The sequence below is a fragment of the Serinus canaria genome, chromosome 19 (assembly GCF_022539315.1).
Source record: "Serinus canaria isolate serCan28SL12 chromosome 19, serCan2020, whole genome shotgun sequence".
Taxonomy (NCBI): domain Eukaryota; kingdom Metazoa; phylum Chordata; class Aves; order Passeriformes; family Fringillidae; genus Serinus; species Serinus canaria.
Window position 1 is genome coordinate 8,144,026 of NC_066332.1, and position 22,559 is coordinate 8,166,584.

Here is a 22,559-nt window from a genome sequence, read left to right on the forward strand (position 1 = left end):
GGCCCTTCTGAAGAGCTGGGTTCAGTCCTGGTGTTTCATTCTTGCTGTACAATAAATTGCAAATCCTTTGTTAATGAGATACCAGTGAGGTCTTTAGCCCTAAATAGAGGTGTTATATGGCTTAATGCAGTGGGGGTGTTGGTGCCTTCATTATAGTGGGTGTGGGCATTCTCAGACATGTTGCTTGGTGAGAACAAGGTTAGAGGCAGTGAGGGCAGTCTGGCAAGCTCCAGCACTTACCCATGTTTTGGTTACAGTGTGGGAAGAATATTTTGACCTTAGCCAGGTGCCCCCCAACCTGCTCTGTCATCCCTCTCCCATCAGCAGGACAGGGAGAGAGAATCTGAAGGAAAACGTGGGTTGGAACAAGGACAGGGGACCTGTTACCATCACGGGCACAGCAGACTCCTGTTGGGGAGATGATTTTATTGCCGATGAAGTAGAGCAGGGTAATGAGGAATTAGGATGTCTAAATAGGAGTCTAACAGTGCCTTTCTCACACATCTCCCTTCTTCCCAGGCTCAGCCCTGCTCCTGACTTTTCTCCTTCCTTCATCTCCTCTGCTGACCTTTGTATTATTACATGGTTGTCTGTCACAGATCCTTTCTTTTGGCTGCTGCTGTGCAGCAGTTTTCCCCCTTTATAAAATCCAGCTCTTTGAGAGCTGCTGTTGCTGATGGCTCAGTGTTAGCTCAGAAAATGAAAACACCCTCTTCCCTGCCACATCCCTCTGCCTACTGAAGGCAGATCCTTTTGCTCCTCCTGCAGGATCAGGGCCACACAGGAGCCCAGCTGTGCTGGGGTAGCTTCAGGTCACTACCATTGGGAACTGCAAAGCAACTTTGCATACTTTTGTCCTTCAAAGTCTAGCAAAGTAGACAGCCCAAAATATACCAGCATCCCTAAATATACCTGCAGTGAGGGAGTGTAGGGGCCAAGGATGCACATGGGGAGCAGCTCAAATTAGAACTAGAATAACCTACTTGATTTGGCATTGATTGCACAAGTGATTTGCCCTCAGATCAGCACTGTGCTGGTGTGTTTGGCTTAAAATAGCCCAGAAGGGCTTCAGGATGGTCCCCTGGTGCAGAGCCCTGTGCAGGAACAGCTCCAAGCACTGCAGTGGCCCAGCAGGGCTGCCACAGTGGCTGAGGACTGCAGGAGCTGCAGGAAGGCTGGGGGAGAGGTTCAGGCCCAAGTGTAGCTGTGCAAGCTCAGGCCTCCCCACCCCACTGTCCCAAGGGATCCTGGCAATTCCCTGCTGGTGAGCTGAGTCCAGCATGGCCCCTGGGCTGCCCTGCAGCCCCTCACAGCAAGGCTGGTCTCATCTGTCAGCAGACTGACTGCCCCACTGGGGATAAAACACATGAACCCCTGTAAGACAAAGATTATCTTAGGCACTTGCTGTGTTACAACAGACTTCTCTACAGGATCCTTCAAAAACAGATGAGTCAGAGAACTAATAATTAGCCTTTGGCATTCAAAATACTCCTGGAACAATATTACTTCACAGTGCTTCATCATAACTCATAAAACTCTATTTTTGTGGCATTTTTTGCAAGGGGCTGGAATCTCCCCCCATCTCCCTCCAGTGCCCCAGCACCTCCTGCTCACAGGGGTGAGCATGGGCAGGTGAGGTAAGAAAAACACTGATGGGAGAAGGCATCAGTGTCCTTGGGGTCTGGATACCACTCCTCAGTCCTCTTACTTACCTTTAGATGCCATTTGCTTTTGTGGGGAGTTGCAGGCAGTGTTGAGGTTGTGTGGCAGTGTCTATGTTGATTTATTTGGGTTTTTGTTTTACTGGATTAAACCCTTGAGGCAGTGCTCTGCATTAAGGCTGCATTCCATGCTAACAATCCCTCAGTTAATTTCTTACATTAATGTTTTACACTTGATCACCAGAGTAAACAATGGATTACACTACACTAAAAAGGAGATGCTTTCCTTGACTACAGTTTATGTAGATGAGCTGTGTTCCTTTAAACATCCACTATAAATGGTTAAAACTGTAATAGGGTGATGTCTGATGACACTGTTTCTCTTGCACACTTCACACAGGTTGTTCAGCTTTTTCTTGCAGACCATGTGACAGTGATGCTGTGCAACCTCACTGCTGACTGAGACTCAGGACCCACAGTGGCTGCCCTAAAATAGTCCCTGAGGAGGCTGAGTTTGTTCCCCTGCCACTGCTGGGGTGCAGAGCTTTGGGGGGGTTGCCCAGACTCCTGGGCTCCTGCATTCTGCAGTGAGCAGGTAAAACTACATCTGGCACTAGCAGCATCCCACTGACCTCTTATTTTAAAGGAAGAGCAAATGGCAGGTTTGGTGGTTTCCAAAAAATAGCTGGAGGATGGAGATGGTGGTGGGTTCCATCTGTAGGGGTACAGTGCACCCAGAGACAGGACCTGGACACCAGAGAGCCTCAGGGATGTCTGCTGGCTTTCATAAATTGTGTGTATGTGAGTGACACCCAGCATGGCTGCAGGCGAAAGAAATGAGTTACAGCTTGCAGACAATGCCAAGCTCTGCTTTATTTTCATCAGTTTCATCAGTACAAAAGCAGACAGCATCAGTTTCACTTTTTATTCTTTTTCAATTTAATTACTTTACAAAATACAAAATATACTGTAATTTATTTTGGAACATTAGGATTTTTTCTTTTTTTTGTTTTGTTTTTTTTTTTTTCATACAGTACATAAATCTCAGCTTTTCAGCATAAGACCAGCAAAGAAAAGCAGCATGTGCACTTGCTGGGAAAGCAAAGCAGCCACTTCTCAGCTCCAATGTCCAGTGCATGATCTCAAGCTGCTGCCCCCACTCCCTGTGCCTGCTGGTAGAACATCCCCCCTTGTGCAGAGGGCATGAAGGCAGCTGATGCATTCAGGCTCCCCTGTGCCCTGTACCCCCAGGCTTGCAGGAACTGCCCACCCCCACGTGCAGGGCCTGGCCCCACTGAGCCCATGGGCACTGCTCACAGGGCAGTGCCAGCAGCCTTTCCATGGCTGAGGCCCAGAGCAGGAGCTGTTCCAAAGGCCCCTGCACAGGCAGGATTCCCCCACCCTGTCTGCTTACATCAGATCTGGTAATTAAAGGGAAATAAATACAGATTTTTTTCCTACCCTCTGCAGTGAAAGGCTGCATGGGGTTTCTGAGAGGTGAGCAGGAAGGAGAGGCTGCAAGAGTTTGGGGTTCCCAGCCCTACCTCAGCCTGTTTGGTGTGTGTCTGAGGCCAAAAGTGCTATTTCACTTAGAGAGCAAGTGATACATAAATAACTTATTAAATAAAAAAGTCCTAAAGATTTGAGTTTCCTCCCCAGGCTGGCTAGCACAGCTGTTCTAAGTGGTCAGGGATGAGACAGACCTTGATCCAAGCTGGGCAGCTTCTGCACCAGGAGCATCTCTGCTCTCTTGGCAGTTCTAGAAATTTGGGTTAGTGTTGTGTAGGTATCTGGAGGGAATCTGGGCTCCTTTGGAGTCCATACAAAGGGGTGAAGGAGATAAAATGCTCAGACTTGTTCAAGCCACTTGAGGTACTAATAAAGTGGTGCTGTGCCAGCCCCTCATAACCAGCCCTGAACTGAGCAGTGCAGTGGGGCTGTGACCCTCCCCTGTGTGACCCTGCAGGGTTGGTGGCTTGCTGAAGCTTAGCCCAGAGGAACCAAACTAAAATTCTGCCCTAAGCACTGAGGAGGAAAAGAGGCTCCTCCTCCCCCCTGTGTGCAGTGCTCCCTCAGAACTCACCCTTCTGGCTGCCCAACCAGCCAGTGCCAGGCTGTGCAGCCAGTGCCAGGCTCACTGCAAGGGAGCTGCAGACGGTCCCTGGGCACTGGGGCACCAAGACCCAGATCCCAGCAGCAGCAGGAGCTGCTGGCATGGCTGGGTGGTGGGAGTAGGTGAACACATCAAGCAAATTGAGGTGATCACCCACCCTCTAATTCTAAAGGAAACAACGGGGGAATGGGTTATGTAAGGAGTTAACAGTAAGGGAATAAGACAGGCTCTTCCAAAGGCAGGAACAGAGCTTCTGAAGCTACATCCTCCTGTGAGTTACTGCCTGGCACCCTCCTCTTCTGCCTCTCCAAGAGCCACAGTTGTCCTGGTGCCTGGGTCAGCAGGAGAAGTGTCCCCTCTGTCACTGCCACCCCCAGCTGCTGCAGAGGCAGTGTGGAGGAGGATGCACTGGCAGAAAACGTGACGGCCACTGTGCTAAAATGAACACCCTGCTCCTCAGCTTCATGTCCCACAAGCCCCAAAGTCAAGCTTGGAGCCCACAACACAGGGGAGGGATAACAATGCCCAGCCACTGCCAGCAGGGACAGGGGACACAACCCTGCTGGCTGTGCCACCATAATCCTGGGCTAGAGAGAGGCACCACCCTGTGCATCTCCAGGCATTAACCTGGGCTCTAATGGCACTTGGATGCACTTCTCACACCTATCAACAGCCATTTGATTGACAGGATTATTTTTAGCAGCAGTTGCAGGAGGATTTTGGGTGAGAGGTGAGGGCAGCCCTGGATCCAGCACAACCAGAAGAACCCAGGAGAGACTGCCCTGGGATGCTGATTTTGTGCCATGGTGTCACTGGAGCAGTTTGCAATTGGAGAACAAATAAAGACCTGAAGGAAGGAAGCACTGGCACCTGGGGCTGGCAGGGATCTGGGTAGGTGGGGTTTGGGGGAGAATAAGGACATGACTCATGTTTAATTCCATGATAGAACTAAAAAAAATGGCTGAGGTCATTGAGCTGGACCAGAGAGTTCCTAATGGATGAAGGAGAAATGGGGTGCTCCTCCTCCTGCAGAGCCACCTCCTTCATACTCTGAACCTCCTGCACCAACTGACTGACACACAGCGCCAGGAAAAACAGGTTTGCTCCCAGGAAGGAAATGTTAAAACTCAGGGATTTCTTTAAGAGCAGCCCTGGTTCAGTAGCCTGTCTGTCTGTCTGTCTGTCCTGCTGCAGGGGAACATCCCATGCCCCAGGGCTGAGCCCTGGTGGGAAGGGTCCTGCTCTCTGTGCAGGTTGGTCCTGCCTAGAAGCAATGTCCCACAGTTGTAAGAGCACCACCAGCTCTTCAGGTAATTTCAGCGATCTCAAAGATTCAACCCCATCCAAGGCTGGAATTATTAAAAATAATTGCAAGAAACAGCTGCAACAAAGTCTTTTTTCTCCTTTGCTCTACATATAGGAACCCCTGGCTCCTTCTTTCAATGTCCCACATGGCAAACACTCGTGCTTTTGCCACTGACCACAAATCCACAGAGGAGACTGCTGCCTTCCTTCAGCAGAAGGGAAATTTCCTTTACATTCCCTTCCAGCTGACGGGAATGGCTCTGTGCAGGCAGCAGGGACTCAGAGGATGAGAGAGCTCTGTTTACTGGGGCTGTCTCTCCCCTGTGACCTGGCCCAGAGCAGCATCCTACTAACCTGAGCATGGGGCTGCTTCAGCCTTTCAGCTGGAAATGGGGCTGAACTCCTCTTTTGGGGCCCAAAGGAGCAGTAATGCTCACAGCAGCCAACCTGGCAAGTTTGTGCTTCAAGCAGCATTCCCACAAGGACCAGGGAATCAGGTACCTGTAAAATGTTTCTCAAGTAACAAACGAGTGAGTAGGACTCCACAAGCTTATTCCTGTAATTACAGAAAGCTGATTTAAATCCTCTGGAGGCTGAAATAGAAGCAGAAAGCCAGCCAGAGCAGGGGGACACTAAACTGCAGCTTCCTATGGCATCTTCCCATAGGAGCTGTGCAACAGACACTGCCTCTGCCACAGCCACACAAGGAGGGAAGAAGCAACCAGCCCCTGCAAAATGAAGGCTGAAAGGAGCTCTGGTTTTGGCATAATCTTTTAGGTTGGGAGGACCCTGGTAAAACCACTGGGTCTGCCTAGAGAGGGACATGGCACCTGGTCAGCTCTCCTATGGTACAGGCAGAGGACAGGGTCATGCCCCTGCACTGCTCTCAAACATATTTCAAAATTTCAATGATGCCTGATGAGTATCTCTGTCCATGTCTGCTCCATCATCCACCCACAGTTCATTTACAGATATTTGCAGAAAGCTAAAAATGGATGAAAACAAAACCCCAAGGGAGCCCAGGGCACTAAACAGCTGTTTTGCAACTGTCCTGCTCCACACAGGGCTGAGCTGGGCTGGCTGTGGCCATACTGGAGCTGTGCAGGCAGGGGAGGAGCTGCCATCCCTCTGCCATTGCCTTCACCTTGGCCACAAAACTTGGGCACTCTTAGCTGGGAGGAGGTGCCAGGGGTTTGTGCTCCCTGTGGCCAGGCCCTCTGCAAACTCAGAGCATGCAGAAGCACAGGTCATGCTATCCCATGTAATCTGCAATAACAAGGTTATTTGTTAATTCATTCCCAGGCTTTGAACCTGAAATGCCCAGTGCTGTCTAGAGAGACCAAGAAAGGATCTTGGTTTATATATATTCCAAAGAGGTACTGAACCCTAAATTCTTACCCTAAAATGAGAAATGTACTTTGACACAGACTTCATCCATTTTCCCTTCATACAACAGGGTCTGTGCTTTGCTCTGTGCTCACCAGAGCATCTGCAGAGGCTGCTACTGCTGCAGCCAGGATCTGCTGATCAGCATCCAGGGCACGTCTCACACTGCAGAACCCCTTTCTTCCCTTCACCTTTGCTAACTGGAGCTGGTAGTCCAACCCAGCTGTGCTTCATAAGGATTAAATAAAGGAGGCCAAGGACAGCAGAGTAACTCAAAATTATCTTCACAGTCAAGTGTTTCCCTTCCAGGGAGCCTGGGAAGGTCCCACAGCCTTGCTGAGGGTGTGCACACTGTTTCCACACCAGTTCAGTGCTGCCAGGATGCCTGAGGGATATTGCTGGCCCCTGACATATGGCAGGGTGCAGACAGACAGAAATCTGGAGGAAAGGTTTGCACATTTCAGCCAATGTAAATATACCCCAGTGCATGCTACAGTGTGTAAATACTACTGGCAAAGGATTACTGGGTTTTACTCTCCTGCAGATAATAAAAGTTTAATCCAATCCAATGTTTGCAGGCAGGACTGGAACAGGTAAGTGAGATGCCTTAAGCTGCTTACTGGAGGTGTCCACAAGAGTCAAAGTAACAGAGAGAGAAGAAATCCTCAGCAGAAAATGACTTCTTGCCCTTAAGAGAATGCTGCTGGGGGACACCTTCTTTCAGGAATTAGCAGCAATGCTCAGCCTGAGGCCAAACAAAGAATTTCTCCCCTTTCATTAACAGAAAATACCAATTATCCAGTGCTGAGAGGAACAATTGTGCTCAGTGAACAGTGACTGAACCAGTGCAGGACCCAGCACCTCCTATTCACATTGCTGACCTCTAAATTAAGGAGTTTGGATGACCTGGTGCTCTTGAACAGTTGTGTGGGTGTACAGATGGGGAAAACCACAAGGATGGGAGGAACCCCTCTGGGTTCCATCATTACACACAGTGTAAATGCGTGTAAAACACACTTACAAAACACACAGGGATGCTTGGGAGTCTTCCCCAGTGGACAGAATATCAAGAGATATTCCAAGTACTGGGGGCTTAGAGGGTCATGCTGCCCACCCTTGCTGGGATGGTGTGACTGGGACAAAAGCATCCTCTGGGGTACTGGGCTGAGCATGGAGGCTGGGCAGGGTGGGGTGATCTGTTTCAGTCAAAAAGGAGAAAGAAAATGCTTTGGTGTTCACAACAACAAGCAGAACTCCAGTATCTTCATATGTGCACAGCTAAAAATGAACATATTAATTATTTTGCATCACTCAGCACTCCATCTATCCCTGTTTTTCCCCTGCCTTTCCCATGCCTGTCACTAGGAGGGATCTCTGCAGTCCTCTGCCACAGAATGGATGGGTGGGACAATGCCAAGTCAGACCTAGATGCCTTCTGGAACAGAGGAGCCTGGGCTGACCCCGTGGCTGCTGCAGGTCAGCATGGCCTGAAGCCCTGGCCCTTCTGCAGCCAGGCAGTCACAGCAACACCATCTCCACCAGGGATGGAGCCCCTCTGTAAGAAGAAGAATTCAAGCTTTGTATAGCAAGGCTGAGAAAAGACAGAAAATCTCTTCTCAGGGGCAGACTCTGATCAAGCAGGTGCAATTCAGCCTTTTATGTCCCAGATAGCTTCCAACCTTCACAGGATGTCAGAGTCAACCACTAAACCCTCAGCTCACAGACACACTGAGAGACTTGTGGGGCAGACAGTGGGAAATGTGTCAGGAGCTCATGCCTGAAGGCAGCAAATCCTGCAAGAGCAGTGCAGTGGCAGAGCTCTGAGCAGAGCTGTTCTCTGCCTTGCCTCTCTCAGGGTCCTTAAAGCATCAAGAGCACCAGGGACACAACTGGATGCTCAGGCTGGAGCCTGAGTAACCTCCTCTGCCACACACTCCCTTATGCTGCACTGCCTTATTTCCTCCCTCTCTGGCAGGACAAAACATCATGCTTCAGAAAAATAAAACCTGATACACTTCTGTTGGATGCTTTGATTGGCTGGAGACATCAGGACCTCCCAGCAGAACCTAGAAGTCCCCACACCCAAATCTGCATGGCACATCTTAAAAAGTAAATCCCTGCTCAGTGTCATGTGCTAGCCCAAAGCAGGACCTGACACCAACAAGCTCTTGGTGAGAGAGGAGATGGACTCATCTCTGACCAGCAGCCTGTGCCCTGGGAATGGTGACAGAGAACTTGGACTTTAAACCACATTTCAGAGCAGCAGCATGATGAGTATGCTTTATAAATGGCATTGTCATTAGGTGAGTCTTAATACTTATGTCACCCACTGTGCCAGATATTGCCATTAAAGCCTCCCCATGTGAGAGGCTGATACATGCCAACTAAAGCACAGCATTGCAGAAACTCCAAACAATGCCTGGCAAGAAACCAAAGGCTGCACAAACCTGTGCAAGGGTGTATTTGGGGGAACAGCCTGAAAAATGAGCAGCTTCCAAGTGCCCAAAGGTCAGTGAAAAGGCAGCACCCCTCAGCCCCCACCTCCTCTCCTGAAACAGGAGAGCAGGATGTTTCCCTCCATGGACCTACACTCCTGGTCAGCAGAAATCTCCAGGGGTGAGATGCAAAGACCACACACTTCCAGTGACTGGGTTCAATCAGCTTCTTCTGCTTTTAACCCTCCAAGACTTCCATTTAAAAATAAGCCACTGATTTCAGCTCACAGGCCAACACATGTGAATTCCCCAACAAACACCAGAGCCCTGCACCAGCCATGGGCTGCCACTGCAGACAAATCCACCAGGAAATCAAATCTTGCCCCTGCCCCAGGTCTGGCAGAGGTGCTGGGGAAGGGCACCAGGGAGCATCTCAGAGGGAGTGCTGCTGCCTAGCCCAGGCCAGCCCAGAGCCCTGGCTGCAGGAAACCTGGAGGAGCTCCTGCCTTGCCAGGGGAAGGCAGGCAGTGCTCTGTGCCTGCAGGAGCTGGAACCCCTCTGGAAAGCCCAGCCAGGCTCTGGGCAGGCACTGTGCAAACAGACCAGCCCTACTTAACAGGCTGAGACAATTTAGGGCAGCAGCTAAAACATACAGAAAGAAAAGAAGTGGATTTCCTACAGTCTCTGTGCTTGACGCACCAAACTAGAGAGGAAGAGAATTTTTGGAATTTTCTGAAGCTGGGAGAGAAATCCAGTGCTGCTCCCAGCAAGCAGAGGAGCCCCAAATTTGCTTCAGGTCGACTCCACTGCTGCTCTTCACTAAACATATGGAGAGAAAAAGCAAGAGTGGAACTAATATTCATATTGGCCATTACTTGAATTAAAAATATATGGTGATACAGTGATCTCGTGTATACAGTACTCATACAGAGATGCCCACACAAGGATGTGTGCCCAGAGGACACACAAATACACTGTTTATGTGTGTGAATCTATATGGCTTGAGTGCCCACACCATGTCCAGGACACACCCTACAAACAAACATGGGTATTTATAGGTGTCCAGTAGAGACACACTATGGATTTCTATGGAAACACTTAAAATGTGTATATATATACATCTTAAGTGTTACCCTTGCTTAGTAGAAAGGAATTTGTAGTCAAATTCTAACTGGGCTGAGGGAAAAAGACAAACCCCTGTTTAATAACACAGCTTGGAAAGGCTGAGGCTTCTAAGAAAAGAAAGGCCTTGGAGAAGGAAAGAGGATGCATGAGGGCCATGCTCTCCTCCCCTGCCTACCCCTTCCTGCAGGGCTGGGAACACTTCTGCATTTTGCTGTCTGGTGAATTTTTGTGCAAGGAGAGGAGAGAGGGCACAGGAAGGGCCCTGCAGTGTTGAGGCAATGGCTCATTACAGCAGCCATGGCCAGGTGGAACTGCCCAGAGAGTGAGCAGGGATGCTGAGGGCAGCACTGGCAGCTGCAGGTAATGCAGGCAGCCAGCCCAAGGCTGTCCCACTGAGACATGTTCCTCCTTTATCCCAACAGTAATGAACAGCAAAATGTCAGGGATACTCAGATGTATTTTCATAAGGAAAAAAAGAAAAGACTCTTCCTATAGAAAAAGGAAAAGACTCTTCAACTTCTTCCCCACCCCAAAGGCTGGGTGCTGAGAGAGTGGGAGCTGTGGAGCAGCTTTAAGAGCCCCCCTATTTTGGGTTCACTAAGCACTGGGGTGTCAATAGTGTGGTGGGATGATTATTACTATGAAAATATTTAACAAAGCCCCCACAGAGCCCTTCCTGCAGTGCAGGTCTCACATGCAGCACTGCTGTGCAAGCTTGCACTGATCCTGGCTTCAGGCTGGTGCAGGGACAGGTTCCACCAATGATGGCCACATTTGGAGTATCTCAGTTCCCACCAGAAAAAATTGAAAGGGATACTAAAGGGAAAGGGGAAAGCATCAAGTTATCTGAAACAATTTTCTTGGATGTCAGGACAAAACAATAAAAAGAAATAAGAAGGTGAAGCCAAGGATGGTGGCAGCATCAGAGTCCCTCATGGCATTTTACATCCTGTGAATTTTTCAGGCCAACTTTCTCATGGTGGGACATCAACATTCCTTTGGAAGGTTTGAAATACCACAGAGCTTTCTACAGATTTCACAAATATAAAGCTGATTCTCTTGGGGAAAAAAAATTAAATTTCAGCCTCTAAAATAGCCTGAGTGCAATGTTAGAAAATTAACCCCCTTTTTTTTTTCCCCTTTCACTTAAGGCTTAGAAAAGTTGTTGCTTGTTTCAAGTTAATTCCTTCCTATCCATGCTGAAGTCCTTTGGAAGCAGCACTGGCACAGGCACAGCCACACTTAGGACTCTCTGATGCCAAAACTGGCATTTCCCAAAGGCTGACAAAACCCCAGAGCAGAAGGAAGACCTGTCCTGATGACTCTGGCAGGGTGGCACCATCCCTGCACACAGCAAAAGCTCAGCCTCAACTCAGCTGAGCAGAAACCTTGGTTGGCAACTCAGCAGCTGAACAGCAACTCAGCATTCCCTCCCTCCCTCCATCCAGGCTGCCAGTCTGCCTTCCCAAGGAAAAAAACACTCTGACAACATCTGGGCTGAAAAGCCACCACTGGCCTTGCTGCCCATTCCAGCCCAGCTCAGTGCCCACAGCTCTGGGCAGAGCCACAGCAAACACCTCCAGATGCCTTCAGCACTGCACTGACAGCCTGTGCCTGTGTCCTTGTGCCAGGAGACCAAAGCATCTTTCCAACAAACATCCAGAGATGCACAGTGTCACATCTAGAATAAACTTTTAGTCCAGAAATCTGGAGTGAATATAAACATATCATGGGACAATTCTGAAAACCCATGCAAAGGAACAGCAGGACATCCTGTCTGGTAAAGCACTGAGTGTGTGCCTCAGTGCTCCTCAGCAGGGATGCTCCAGCTCCAGTAGGGCCATCCAAGGAAAGTCAGCCATGCTTTTTCCCATGGGTGCTCTGACTCCTTGTCTAGATGGCACATAACATCCCACTGGCGAAAAATCAGATTTGAAACTCAGAGTTGGAATCCAGCAGCCTCAGAAACCATAACTGCTTGGCCCAACAGTCCTGTGAATGCAGAACTAATCACCAGCTGTGTCTGTGTGTGTGCTTGTCCTACACACCAGTAAAACCATGCCCATGGCATGATCCCAGGTGTTTGCTTTGCTTACTGCCTCCAGATTAGTGCAAAACCCTGGCTCACAGCTGGATATGGCACAGCCTCAGGGAAATCCTGCCAGAGGCTGTCTCTGAAGCATGGCTCGAAAGCCCTCAGGAAAACAGCAAAATCTGCAAATTCTTTATGTCAAGCCTGAAGTGGAAGAAGTTAAGAAATGCAAGATAAGCTGGGGCTGGTAATCCCAGCAGCAAGGTCCTCTGCAGACAGCTTCTCCTCTCACCAGCCCTTGGTGCATGGTCACAGTGGGGCAGCGTGCTGACACCCACACCTTGGGTAACACTTCTCTCCCAGCACTGCTCTCTGCTGTCCTCCACAGGGCTGGCAGTGGCCAGGGCACAACCAGGACACAGGTGCCACTGTGGGCCATGGTGCCAGGCTCCTGCTGGCCCTCCCCCGTGGTACAAGCCAGAAGAAAACACACTACTGCTTCCCCATCATCTTCTGTGCAGGACCAGCTGCCAGCAGCTTTGAGGCAGTTTCAGCACCACTCTACCTTCCCCAGCCAGCAGCAATTTCCACCTGTGGGATGAAAAACTGCAGGAGGGTCCCCACAAGACTCAGGCACCCTCCTGGCCCTGGCAGAGGCAGCCAGCAGTGGCTCTTGGCCAAGGTGGCCTGGATGGGCAAGAGCAGCTACCCAGGGACCCTGGGCAATCCTTTATTTCCCTGTGAGTGCACACTGGATGGGAAAAAGGGGACAGGAGTAAAGAGGCCTTCCTCTTGCTGGCCCTGAGGAACAAGGGCTGGGGAAGGCTCTGATTGGGGTAAGGGGACAACAGCTGTCCTGGAGCAGGGGACAGGGCAGGAGAATACTCAGAGCAGTGAGGGAGTGACTGGAAAAAACTGACCCAAAGCAGCCAAGTTTGAATGCAGACACAAGTCTGGGTGATGCCACCTGCCAGGAGCTGGCCAGAGCTGGGCTCCCCCTGCCCAGGCTTTCTCAGAGCAGCCAGGCTTGGACTGCAGGGAGAAAGAAAAAGGGGAAATGTCAAACAATTGGATATTTTCCTCTTTTTCAACACCACACTGTTCTGTCAGGGGAAACAGAACCCTTTGCATCCTATCTCAGCAGGCAGTGATGGACAGCCCTCAGAAGTCTGATGCAAGGAGACAAGCCAGTACTCTGCCACATCTTTTCTCTTTAATTCCATATTTCACTTTGTTTCTGGTTTTCAGGGCTCTCTGAGGCAGCAGTCTGTCCATCTGCTCTTGGCCCATCCCACTGCTATCACAGTGTGCCCAGGGCCATCTGTGCTGGGTGTCCCTGGGTGTCCCCAGGCAGCTCCTTCCACACTGAGCACAGCCAGGGTTCACTTCACCTTGGAGCTGAACATCAGGAATCCATACAAACTCCCTTTCCTCCTGCCCCTCATTCATAAATTTAATAAAATAACAATAATAATAATAATAATAACAATAATAATAATAATAATAATTAAAACAAAGGCTTATTGGAGCTGTTTCTGCTCAACTTTCCACAGTCTCTTTTCATGTCACTCTCTGTAATCAGATTTTTCAAGAAATACTGTGAGAAAAAAAGAATAATAATAATAATTATTATTATTATTAGAATAATAAAAAGCATCTGGAACCAGCTCAGAAGATTTCTAATGCTTTTCAGCTTGACTGACTTGGAGTGCATTGACCACACCATTTATATTTTCTTCAGGTACCTGCAAGAAAACAAAAAGAAAAGTCACGTTCCAGCAAAAGGGGTGACAAGGAAAAGAGAGGCAGGAGACAAAGCCAGACCAGTCCCAAGGAGGCAGACAGACACTTTGCTGGTTTTTGCTTACACCTGAAGTTCACTGAGAAAGGGCTGCAGGCACAAGGACATCCCTGGTACCCCCAGAGCAAACACTGTAAGTGAGATGCTGTTGGAAGGTGGGGGCTGGTGGGAAGCCAACAATGCTGGGGCTTCTCCTTCCCTCTGCTCTTCCTGTCCCCTCCTTTCCCTTCCACTTGCATGCCAGGAGCTGACTCAGGCAAGGAGCCTGTGCTGATGGATTTGTGGGGCTGCCTGAGGGCTCCATGAGGCTCTTGGGGCACCCTACAGGTTTGGGACCTCAGGTGGGGATGGGAAGGCCATGGTGGGTGACAGGAGAACACACCCATCAAAGAGGAAGAGAGCTACCAGTCTGTTTGAGGTGCTTTCTTATCCAGCCTTGTGAGGAGATTTAACCATAGAAGTCTCTATTATTAATGATGTCTTTTCATGCTTACTGCAAGAAAAACCTCTTGTAACAGAAGATGCAAAATATCTCAGAGTGACTGTCACTGGCAGAAAAGAATATCAAAAGTAAAGTTACATCTGGCAGAAAAAAAGTGTCTGAACTCTACATAAACTCCAAGACACTGGCAACTCTTGAAAAGTGGAAAGAGGACTGAGGGAAAAACAATTTATCCCTAAGTTGCTGCAAGAAGCCAATATAACTCATATCAAGTAAATTGAAGAAGGAACTGTGTTCTCTACAAGGTATTTAAGGCCAAGAGTACAATACCTGGATTCACTGGACACTCTCAAGAGCTCAGACAGTGGAAATACAACTGGTTGTGTCTTTCTGTGAGGCTTTTAACAAAACTGAGGAAAAAGCCCATGAGAAATAACAAGGAAAATGTTCAATTTTCCAATAGGAAGATGGAATAACAGCAGTCAACTTTGAAGATGTGTGAAAAAAAGTAATTTGGAAAGGAAGAAAATAATCTTAAAACAAGCATACAGCAAACTCTTCTGGTTTAGAAGGCAAGCCCCAGGACACCTCCCCACAGGGAACAGGACTTTGAGGCAGGACTCTCCCCTGCCTCCCCTTTGTTATTTTTCCCAGTACACTGAACAAACACTGAGGTGCAAGAGGCTCTTTGACTCTTTTCCTCTACATAAGGTAATGAGATAAAACATAGTTGTCAATGTTTTTAACCACAGCCAGCCCCAGTGGTGTTCAGTGGCTCTCTCTGTCTGATTCCTCAGCACTGGCCAGAAGCAGGAGGAGGCAGCTCTGGCCAGCTGGCTTTGACCTGCCCAGACCCACCTCCTCCATGAAACACAGTGCTCCTTCACTCCTGCAAAATGCCTGACCCCCTCAACAGCACAGAAATTGTATCAATCACCCCACAAAGGTTTTGGCAGGGTTTTCTCCAGGACAGATGTGCAAACAGTTTTGATTTGTAGGACCCCTGTCCCAAGGCAGCTGGTGCACTGTGCTCCCTTCTCAGGGAGAGTGCAGATCAAAGCACTGAGCAGGAAGAAGCAAAGCTCCAAATTACATCCCAGACATAGCTCCAGCCTCTTCAGAAGCAAAATGCTGGTGAAAGAGAGCAAGACACCTGTGAACATGAGGCAGCAAGAGCAGAGAACCTGGAAAGGCAACTCTTCTTCCTTGCTCTCTCTAGAGAGAGCTGGTAACCATGATTCTCTCCAGCCTGGCCCTGCATCACCATGCCAGAGACCTGGAGATTCCCATCTCAACATTGTCTCCCAAAGGGATTTTGTCTCTAGCACAAGTCCTGATTACCAGGGTAAACATCTACAGGTACAGCATGGCAGGAAGACCTGAGTATTACAGCCAGGTCAAATAAAAATTAAGTAACAAAAAATTCCTTAAGATGGACAAGAGAAAAAAAGATCAAAGGGAACAGCTGAAAGGTACATTTTTACACAGTACTCTAAATTGCTGACAACAGGAACTGATCTACCTTAATTAAAGGGAGAATTTGGAGAAAGGGTTCAAAATACATTTAATCCTCGAGGAACGTCTCTAGAAGTCAAAGTATCTGGGTGGCAAAGTTAAGGAAAACATGACAAAATCGAGGTCAGGTCTTGGCCAACAAAACCACCCTAGAGCAACAAGCATCCAGCCCAGCCAGCACACCCAGAGCAAAGTCAGGCAAAAGATGACTGAACCTTCCAAAGGATGGAAGGGTTTGACAACTGGAACAGCATTGTCCAGGTAAAAAGGCTTTTAAAACCATAGATAAAGAAAACAGTTAGTAGCAAAGAAAAACACTGCTTTGAGTAAGGATGACCTGCAGACCTGCATGCCCCCCTAACAGCCTGCCAGCTGCTGGGAGCAGGGTCTGTGGGGCTGGAGGCAGCAGGATGGGCACTCTGAGAAGGTGGAGCTGCCTGCAGAGTCATGCAATTGTGTGGTGTAAGTTTTCAGCTACAGATCCATTTGAGCTGATAGGGCTGAGCTCTCCAGATATGGCTTGACATGTAGAAGCACTCTGCAAGGTGTGCTGTGCACAGAAAGTGCACACCTGGGGCCACACAATGGGCAGAAATGCGAGGCAAAGCTAACAGTATTGATTTTTAAATGGTGTTTTATTAGCTTATCTTATCAGCACAGTTAATATTAAAAAATATAAAACAAACATATATAACACTCTGACCTTTGCTATCTGAAATAATATTTACTTTTACTCTTTACACACATGACCCATCAGCTGTGAATGGTTCACACCAACTGTGAAAAAACAAAATCATTATAAAAGCCCCAAACCTGCTTTAATCTTACTAGAGCTTTTACAGGTCAAAGGTAGCACCTGAAGAGTGAATTTGCAAGTGATGGAAAGAGAAGTATGATGCAATAAAGGGCACATTTAAGAAAAAAAATGAATAGTGTAAAGCAGCTGACTTCCTCCTTCAGGATCGGGGAAATGGGTTCCAAGAAAAATGCCATCCCATTTGTGGCTACAGGGATTGCATTTTCCCTTTCTAGGGAAATTCCTCATTTTTGAGGGTGTCTTCTCTACAAAGGAAGAGCAGAGGTAGGCTCAGAAAGTAAAATATCCATCAGTACAAAAAACAAAGAGAATTCCCCAAAGATGGGGGGACTCTCCTGTTGATGGCTGTGCTGCAGCTGCTCATGGGCACTCATGAGAACAAACATGGGAACAAACTTATCTGCTTCAAAATCACCTTCTCCTGCTGTGCTGGCAATTATTGCTTGTTCATCACAAACCAGGAAGATGCAGGGACAGCAGAGCTAATAGATGGGTCTCAGAAAGCAAAGGTTAGGACAATGCAGACACCAAGAGATGAAGGCAGGGGTCTGCTACTGGTAGACCGTCCAAAAATTTCCCAAGACACAAAGGCACCTGTGTTGACCCACCCTTAAGGGGAAGGAAGCACCTAAAGAAGCACTTTCCCCTTGAAGGTGGGCTGTCACAGCACTGACCTGAGGGTCTGGAGCCTGCAACTACTTTTGGAAGCAAATGGAAGGGTTTGTGCCTGTTTCTAATAGAAGATACAGATGCAGTGGAAGAAGGTGCTCAGGGAGGGTGTGAAGTTCCACCACTGCACGTAAAGACTGAGAACAAAACTCACTGACACAGCTTTGCCTTGGGTAGGGCTGGGCTTGGTTCACACACAGAGCAGGGACAGCCAGGAGGCTGAAGACAGGAATTTGCTGGGCTCCACTGGACCAAAAGCACTCCAAAGAGCTATCCAGATGAGAAGTGACATTCTCATAATGTTTTCTCCTAAGGAAAAGATCTCCCCTACTCCAGAGAAGCTGGATTCATACTCACCAAGGCGTGATCAAACTTAAAAGTACTGATGTAGTAGGCTGGGATGTCAGCTGCAGCCAAAGGCTCAGAAATCTGAGCGACAATTCCACATTCATCTGTGGGAGATAAAACATCAAACATTGTCTGCAGGGCCTTGCAAAAGTCCCAGAGCTCACCAGCTCCATGCCTACATATGGAGAAGTTTGTCTTCACAAACTCCAATCAGAAGGAATCTCTGCAATAAAATGTATTATTTCTCCCAGAATCAAGTTTTTGGGCCACAAGAATACATTGCTCATTTAGTTTTATTAGCTTCTTCTTGCTATAGAGAAACACACATTCTCCAAAGGCACAAAACCATTAGAACTGGAATTATTTAGAGGTCCAAAGAGAGGCACTGAACAATGTTCAACAAGAAAGCACAAAGCTCAATCCCATATATCCTTACATCCATTTTTCTCTGTTACTGAACACTTGGCCCTGCAACTCTGAAAGAGGAGATGCTGACCCATTAGTCAGCATGGCCCCATGGTTCCTGGGCTGCAGTCCACCACAGCCCCTGAAACAGGATTTCACACCAATTTCACCACAGAAATTGTTAAGGGGTTGAAGTGGACCTTAAAGTTCCTCTAATCCCAACCCCCCATGCCATGGCAGGGACACCTCCCACTAGAGCAGGCTGCTCAAAGCCTTATCCAGCCTAGCTCTGAACACTGCCAGGGGTGGGACATCACAGCCTCCCTGGGAAACCTGTGCCAGAGTCTCACCATCTCACAGGGAAGAATTTCTTCCTAATATCTGACCTGAATTTCCCCTCTTTCCACGTGTACCCATCCCCCCTAGTCCTGTCACTGCAGTTCCTGATGCAAAGTCCCTCTCTGGTTTCCCTGCAGCCCTTCAGGCCCTGGAGGTGCTGTGAGGTTTCCACACAACCTTCTCTTCTCCAGGCTGAGCAGCCCCAGCTCTCTCAGCCTGTCTCCATAGGGAGGTGCTCCAGTCCTCCCATGGACTTCATGGCCCCCTCTGGACTTGCTCCAACATTTGCTTCTCATGTTGGGGACACCAGAACTGTGTGCAGGGCTCCAGCTGGGCTCTCACAAGAGCAGGGCAGAAAAGCAAAATCACCTCCTTCAAGCTGCTGACCACACTCCTTTGGATGCAGCCTGGGATTCAATTTGCCATCTGGGCTATTTGCTTGGCCTTCTGGGCTTTAAATGAAATTTAAATGGTTCATCTGTCTTCTTTGTAGCAGATCACTGTTTTCAGATGAAACCTGGAGTTTTACTGATTCAAATTCAACATTTGAACTTGATTTTAAAGTAACATATTTAAACATCAAATATTAGGGGCCTGGTCAATGTCTTGATGTGCTATCCATGACATATCATTTCTACATTTTTGTGTTTCAATTTCTACATATTTGCCTCAAAGATGCGTTAAGAGAAGGTACGTGAAAATTTCCTTCTTGCCACTTCTGGTGGTCTGGTGTAGAAGTTGCAATTAAATACAAAATTTGGCCCAATGTTTTTCAGAAATGCTCTTGAAATTTGCATTTTCTAAGTGGTTCAGAGCCCACAGGAAGGAGCCATTGCATTTCCTGAAGATCAGGCCTTTGTTGCATTATTCAGATCAGACCCTTAAAATTGCAGGGGACCTAGAAATAACAAGAACTCTCTTGCAGGCATGAAGCATTTGCTCTGTGCTACTTAGGACAAATATTCTTTTGAGTAGAGAAAACATGTGCAGGACTGGATGTGAAACACTTCTGTGAACAAGGCTTCCACTTGGACTGCTACAAATCTATAAAAAGTCTACTAGAATCACAGAATCACCCAAGCACTGCACTGGAGTATGACACTGCTTTCTGACCACTGATTTCAGTAATCTACAATGAATTCCCACACCACCTTTCAGTCCAGTTTTTCTCTTTAACCAAAGCCCCAGCTGTAGCCACCCCCAAAGTCCAGCAGATTAATGCAATGGAGCTGGAACTGTTGAGCATGTAGCACTTTTAGGAGTATATTCAGAAGTCAAACTATCAAATAGTTTGACATTTGATTTAACATTTAATAGTTGTGAGGCTTCTATTTGAAAATCTCAGCTCACAAAGTCATGTTAAGCTGCTGGCTCTTAAAAAGCATCAGCTTCAGATGGATTTTTCCCTACTCCTTGAAGGCCCTGAGGTGACTGCCTGCCTGCACACCAACTGATCCTCCAAATGTTACTTACCAAAGCCAAGAGGCTGCCCACCAATCCTCACCATCTTCCAGAGCTCACCAGATGCACTTGTAAACAACAAATTATTAGGAAATCTGTTAAAAAAAAAAAGGAACACCAAACATAGCAATTAAAACACAGCAGTGTGTCAGATTCTGCCTGTGGGGGATCTGCTCTTCCTGCATCCTTGAGATGTTTGAAGCTAACAATAATGGGGAGTAGCTTGGGCAAACTGGAAGACTCAAGGCAGGTGGGGCAGATGCACCTGCCTGATCTCCCAGGTATCCTGTGGCAAATCAGCAACTCCTGCTGGAGGTGGGCACAGGTACCCAGAGAGGCATGGGAAAAAATCTGTAAGCAACAGGCTGTGCTCCAGCTTTACAAATGTTGAAACTGTGAAGGTTTGATTTGAGCTGCACTTGGAAACAGCTAGGGATGGAATATGTTTCCATGCCTGCTCTCAGGAATGTGAACAGTAACCACTGGTTTTGTGTCTGAGCACCATCAGTGCTTTTTTCCATCCCATCCTGGCAGGTGCCTGGGATCACTGCAGAGGTCTCTATTTCTTAGCAGGGGGAAGGAGACTGGAGGCTTAGAGAGCTGCCCAAGGTGAAGCAGGCAGCCTGTGAGAGAGAAGAACTGGCTCCCCAGATTTCCCACACCCCAGGCTGAAGTTCCAGCCCTCTGGCTCCTCTTAAGACAAAGGTTTACTCCAATAAGGTCAAAGAAACTTTCAGGAGGGCAATGTATTAATTTGAAAAGCAAGTCCCTGGGGCAGGGGACTTGTCCCCAAGAACTAAAGCCGAGCTGCACTGTATGTCCAAAGCAAATCTAAGCACTGCTGAGTACAGCACCCCTCTAGCCTCCAGACCTGAGAGCCTGCTGTGCTGCACAGCTGCAGACACACACACACAGAGGCTGACTGCTCACCAGCTGGCTCCTTCCTTGCTGGACAAACAAGTCATGGGCTCCCACTGCACAGTGATGACTTGGGACATTATCATCATAACAGGACTCTGAACCAAGCCCATCCAAGTGTAAAAGCAAAGCAGGAGGACAGCATCACTGACATCCCCAACCTGATTTTGGCCTTTAGCAAGAAAACTTCAAACACCTCCACCAGGCTTTCCTTTTGGGTTTTGCTCTTACAAGCACAGCTAATGAGCAACAGAATAAAAGTACAAAAATCACTTTGCTCCAGTACTCCTCTTTTGAAAGTGAGATAACCCTACATCACATTGATTTGTGATTTCACTGAGGGCTTGAACAGACCAGTATAAAATTTAGACACTGGAACTAAAATGCCAGATTTAACTCAGAAAACTGACAGGGTGTACAGGCCCATGACACCCATACCAGACAGTCCCAATAATTAACACTGAGGAGTCTAAGCTGCATCCTGCTCCTTGGAGAATATCCCTTTTTTTTTAAGGTCCAGGTGACTCTAAGACCAAAGCTTACCTCTGCTGTGTCTGGACATCCATGACCAGGGAGATGTAACCCTCAATGAGAGAAAAGGAGAAAAAGCGAATATGTCCCGAGTCTTCGTTGCCCACCACTGAGTCTTTTACTCTGAAGAAACAGAAGAGAACTACATTAACTGTGGCTAGAAGAGCACAAAAAGGGGTTTTTAAAGCAGATTTGGCCAGTGAAACCAGAAATGTTCTGGTTAGGGAAGTGAAACTGAGTTCTGTTGTATTATACTGATTTGATTTTTTTTAATTTGCAGGTGGAAAACTATCCAGTCTCCCCAGCTGACAAAACTCTCTATGCCTCCCTCGAGGTCCCCTCACAAGAGGCTGTGGGCCAGGAGCCACGGGCACCAAGGAGCAGCTGTACATGCTCTGGCCCTGTGTGGATATGCAGCACACTGACCACATGGCTACTCTCACCCTCACTCTGAAAAAGCTCAGCTTTCCAAAGCCAGCAGGTGTCTTTGGGCACCCTCAATCACCTGTCAGGACAACCCTCGTGAGCCTGTGAAACCTCCCTCCCTCCCTCAGTGCAGAGCACTGGAGCAGCACAAGGCCACAGCAGATCCCTGGCACCCCAGAGGAGCAATCTGTGCCTCCAGACACTGGCACACCTCTCCTGGAAGCCCATCTTGTGCAGGACCTACCCATTGGAGTAAAACATGACATCCATCAGGAGTGTAGCAACAGTGGGAAGGGTATCTGGATCCAGGCTGGTGACACAGAACATATTACTTGGGCTGGAAAGAGGATGAATGACAGGCCTCTGAACTGAAAGAGACACACACAGACACACACAGCTATGAAGCCACATCTGCAGCAGGCTCCTGTCCCATCAGCTGTGTTATCCATGCCCTGGCAAGGGTCACAGAGAAAGCTGACAGTATTTGTAAGGCAGTGCCTCACTGCTGAAGCCCTGCTGGCTCTCAGACAGGGAATGAGGGGCCTGAGGATAATCTGCTCCTCTGCTGGTCTCCCTAAAGATAAGGTGCTGTTACCCTGCATACCCTGCCCAGCTCTCTGCTCTGAGGGGCTTTCAGGCCATGGGGTGCATCCACATGACATGAGAAGCAAGCAAAAGGAGGGGCCAAGAGAAACTGGAAAATGGAAAAAAATGCAGGCTTCCACCATAAAAAGGCAGGGCTGTGGAAGGCTGGGGCTGCTGGCAGTCCATCCTGTTTTCTCTCATTTCTGGGGACCTATTTTGCCATAATATCTTGAAAAATTAAAACC

General features: G+C 48.2%; 1 protein-coding gene across 2 annotated transcripts in view; it reads right to left on the bottom strand.

The window, feature by feature from the left end:
• Positions 1-2,514: 2,514 nt before the first annotated feature.
• Positions 2,515-22,559, bottom strand: part of CASTOR2 (cytosolic arginine sensor for mTORC1 subunit 2) — a 127,292-nt gene continuing 107,247 nt past the window's right edge. For both annotated transcript variants that reach the window (XM_009098705.4, XM_030232977.2), the window contains exons 5-9: positions 21,974-22,097; positions 21,316-21,426; positions 19,867-19,949; positions 17,659-17,753; positions 2,515-13,802 (exon numbers count right to left, since the gene is read on the bottom strand). In XM_009098705.4, coding sequence (XP_009096953.1) covers positions 13,737-13,802; positions 17,659-17,753; positions 19,867-19,949; positions 21,316-21,426; positions 21,974-22,097 — 479 coding nt within the window. In that variant the 3' untranslated portion in view covers positions 2,515-13,736. The remainder of the gene's footprint in view (positions 13,803-17,658; positions 17,754-19,866; positions 19,950-21,315; positions 21,427-21,973; positions 22,098-22,559) is intronic.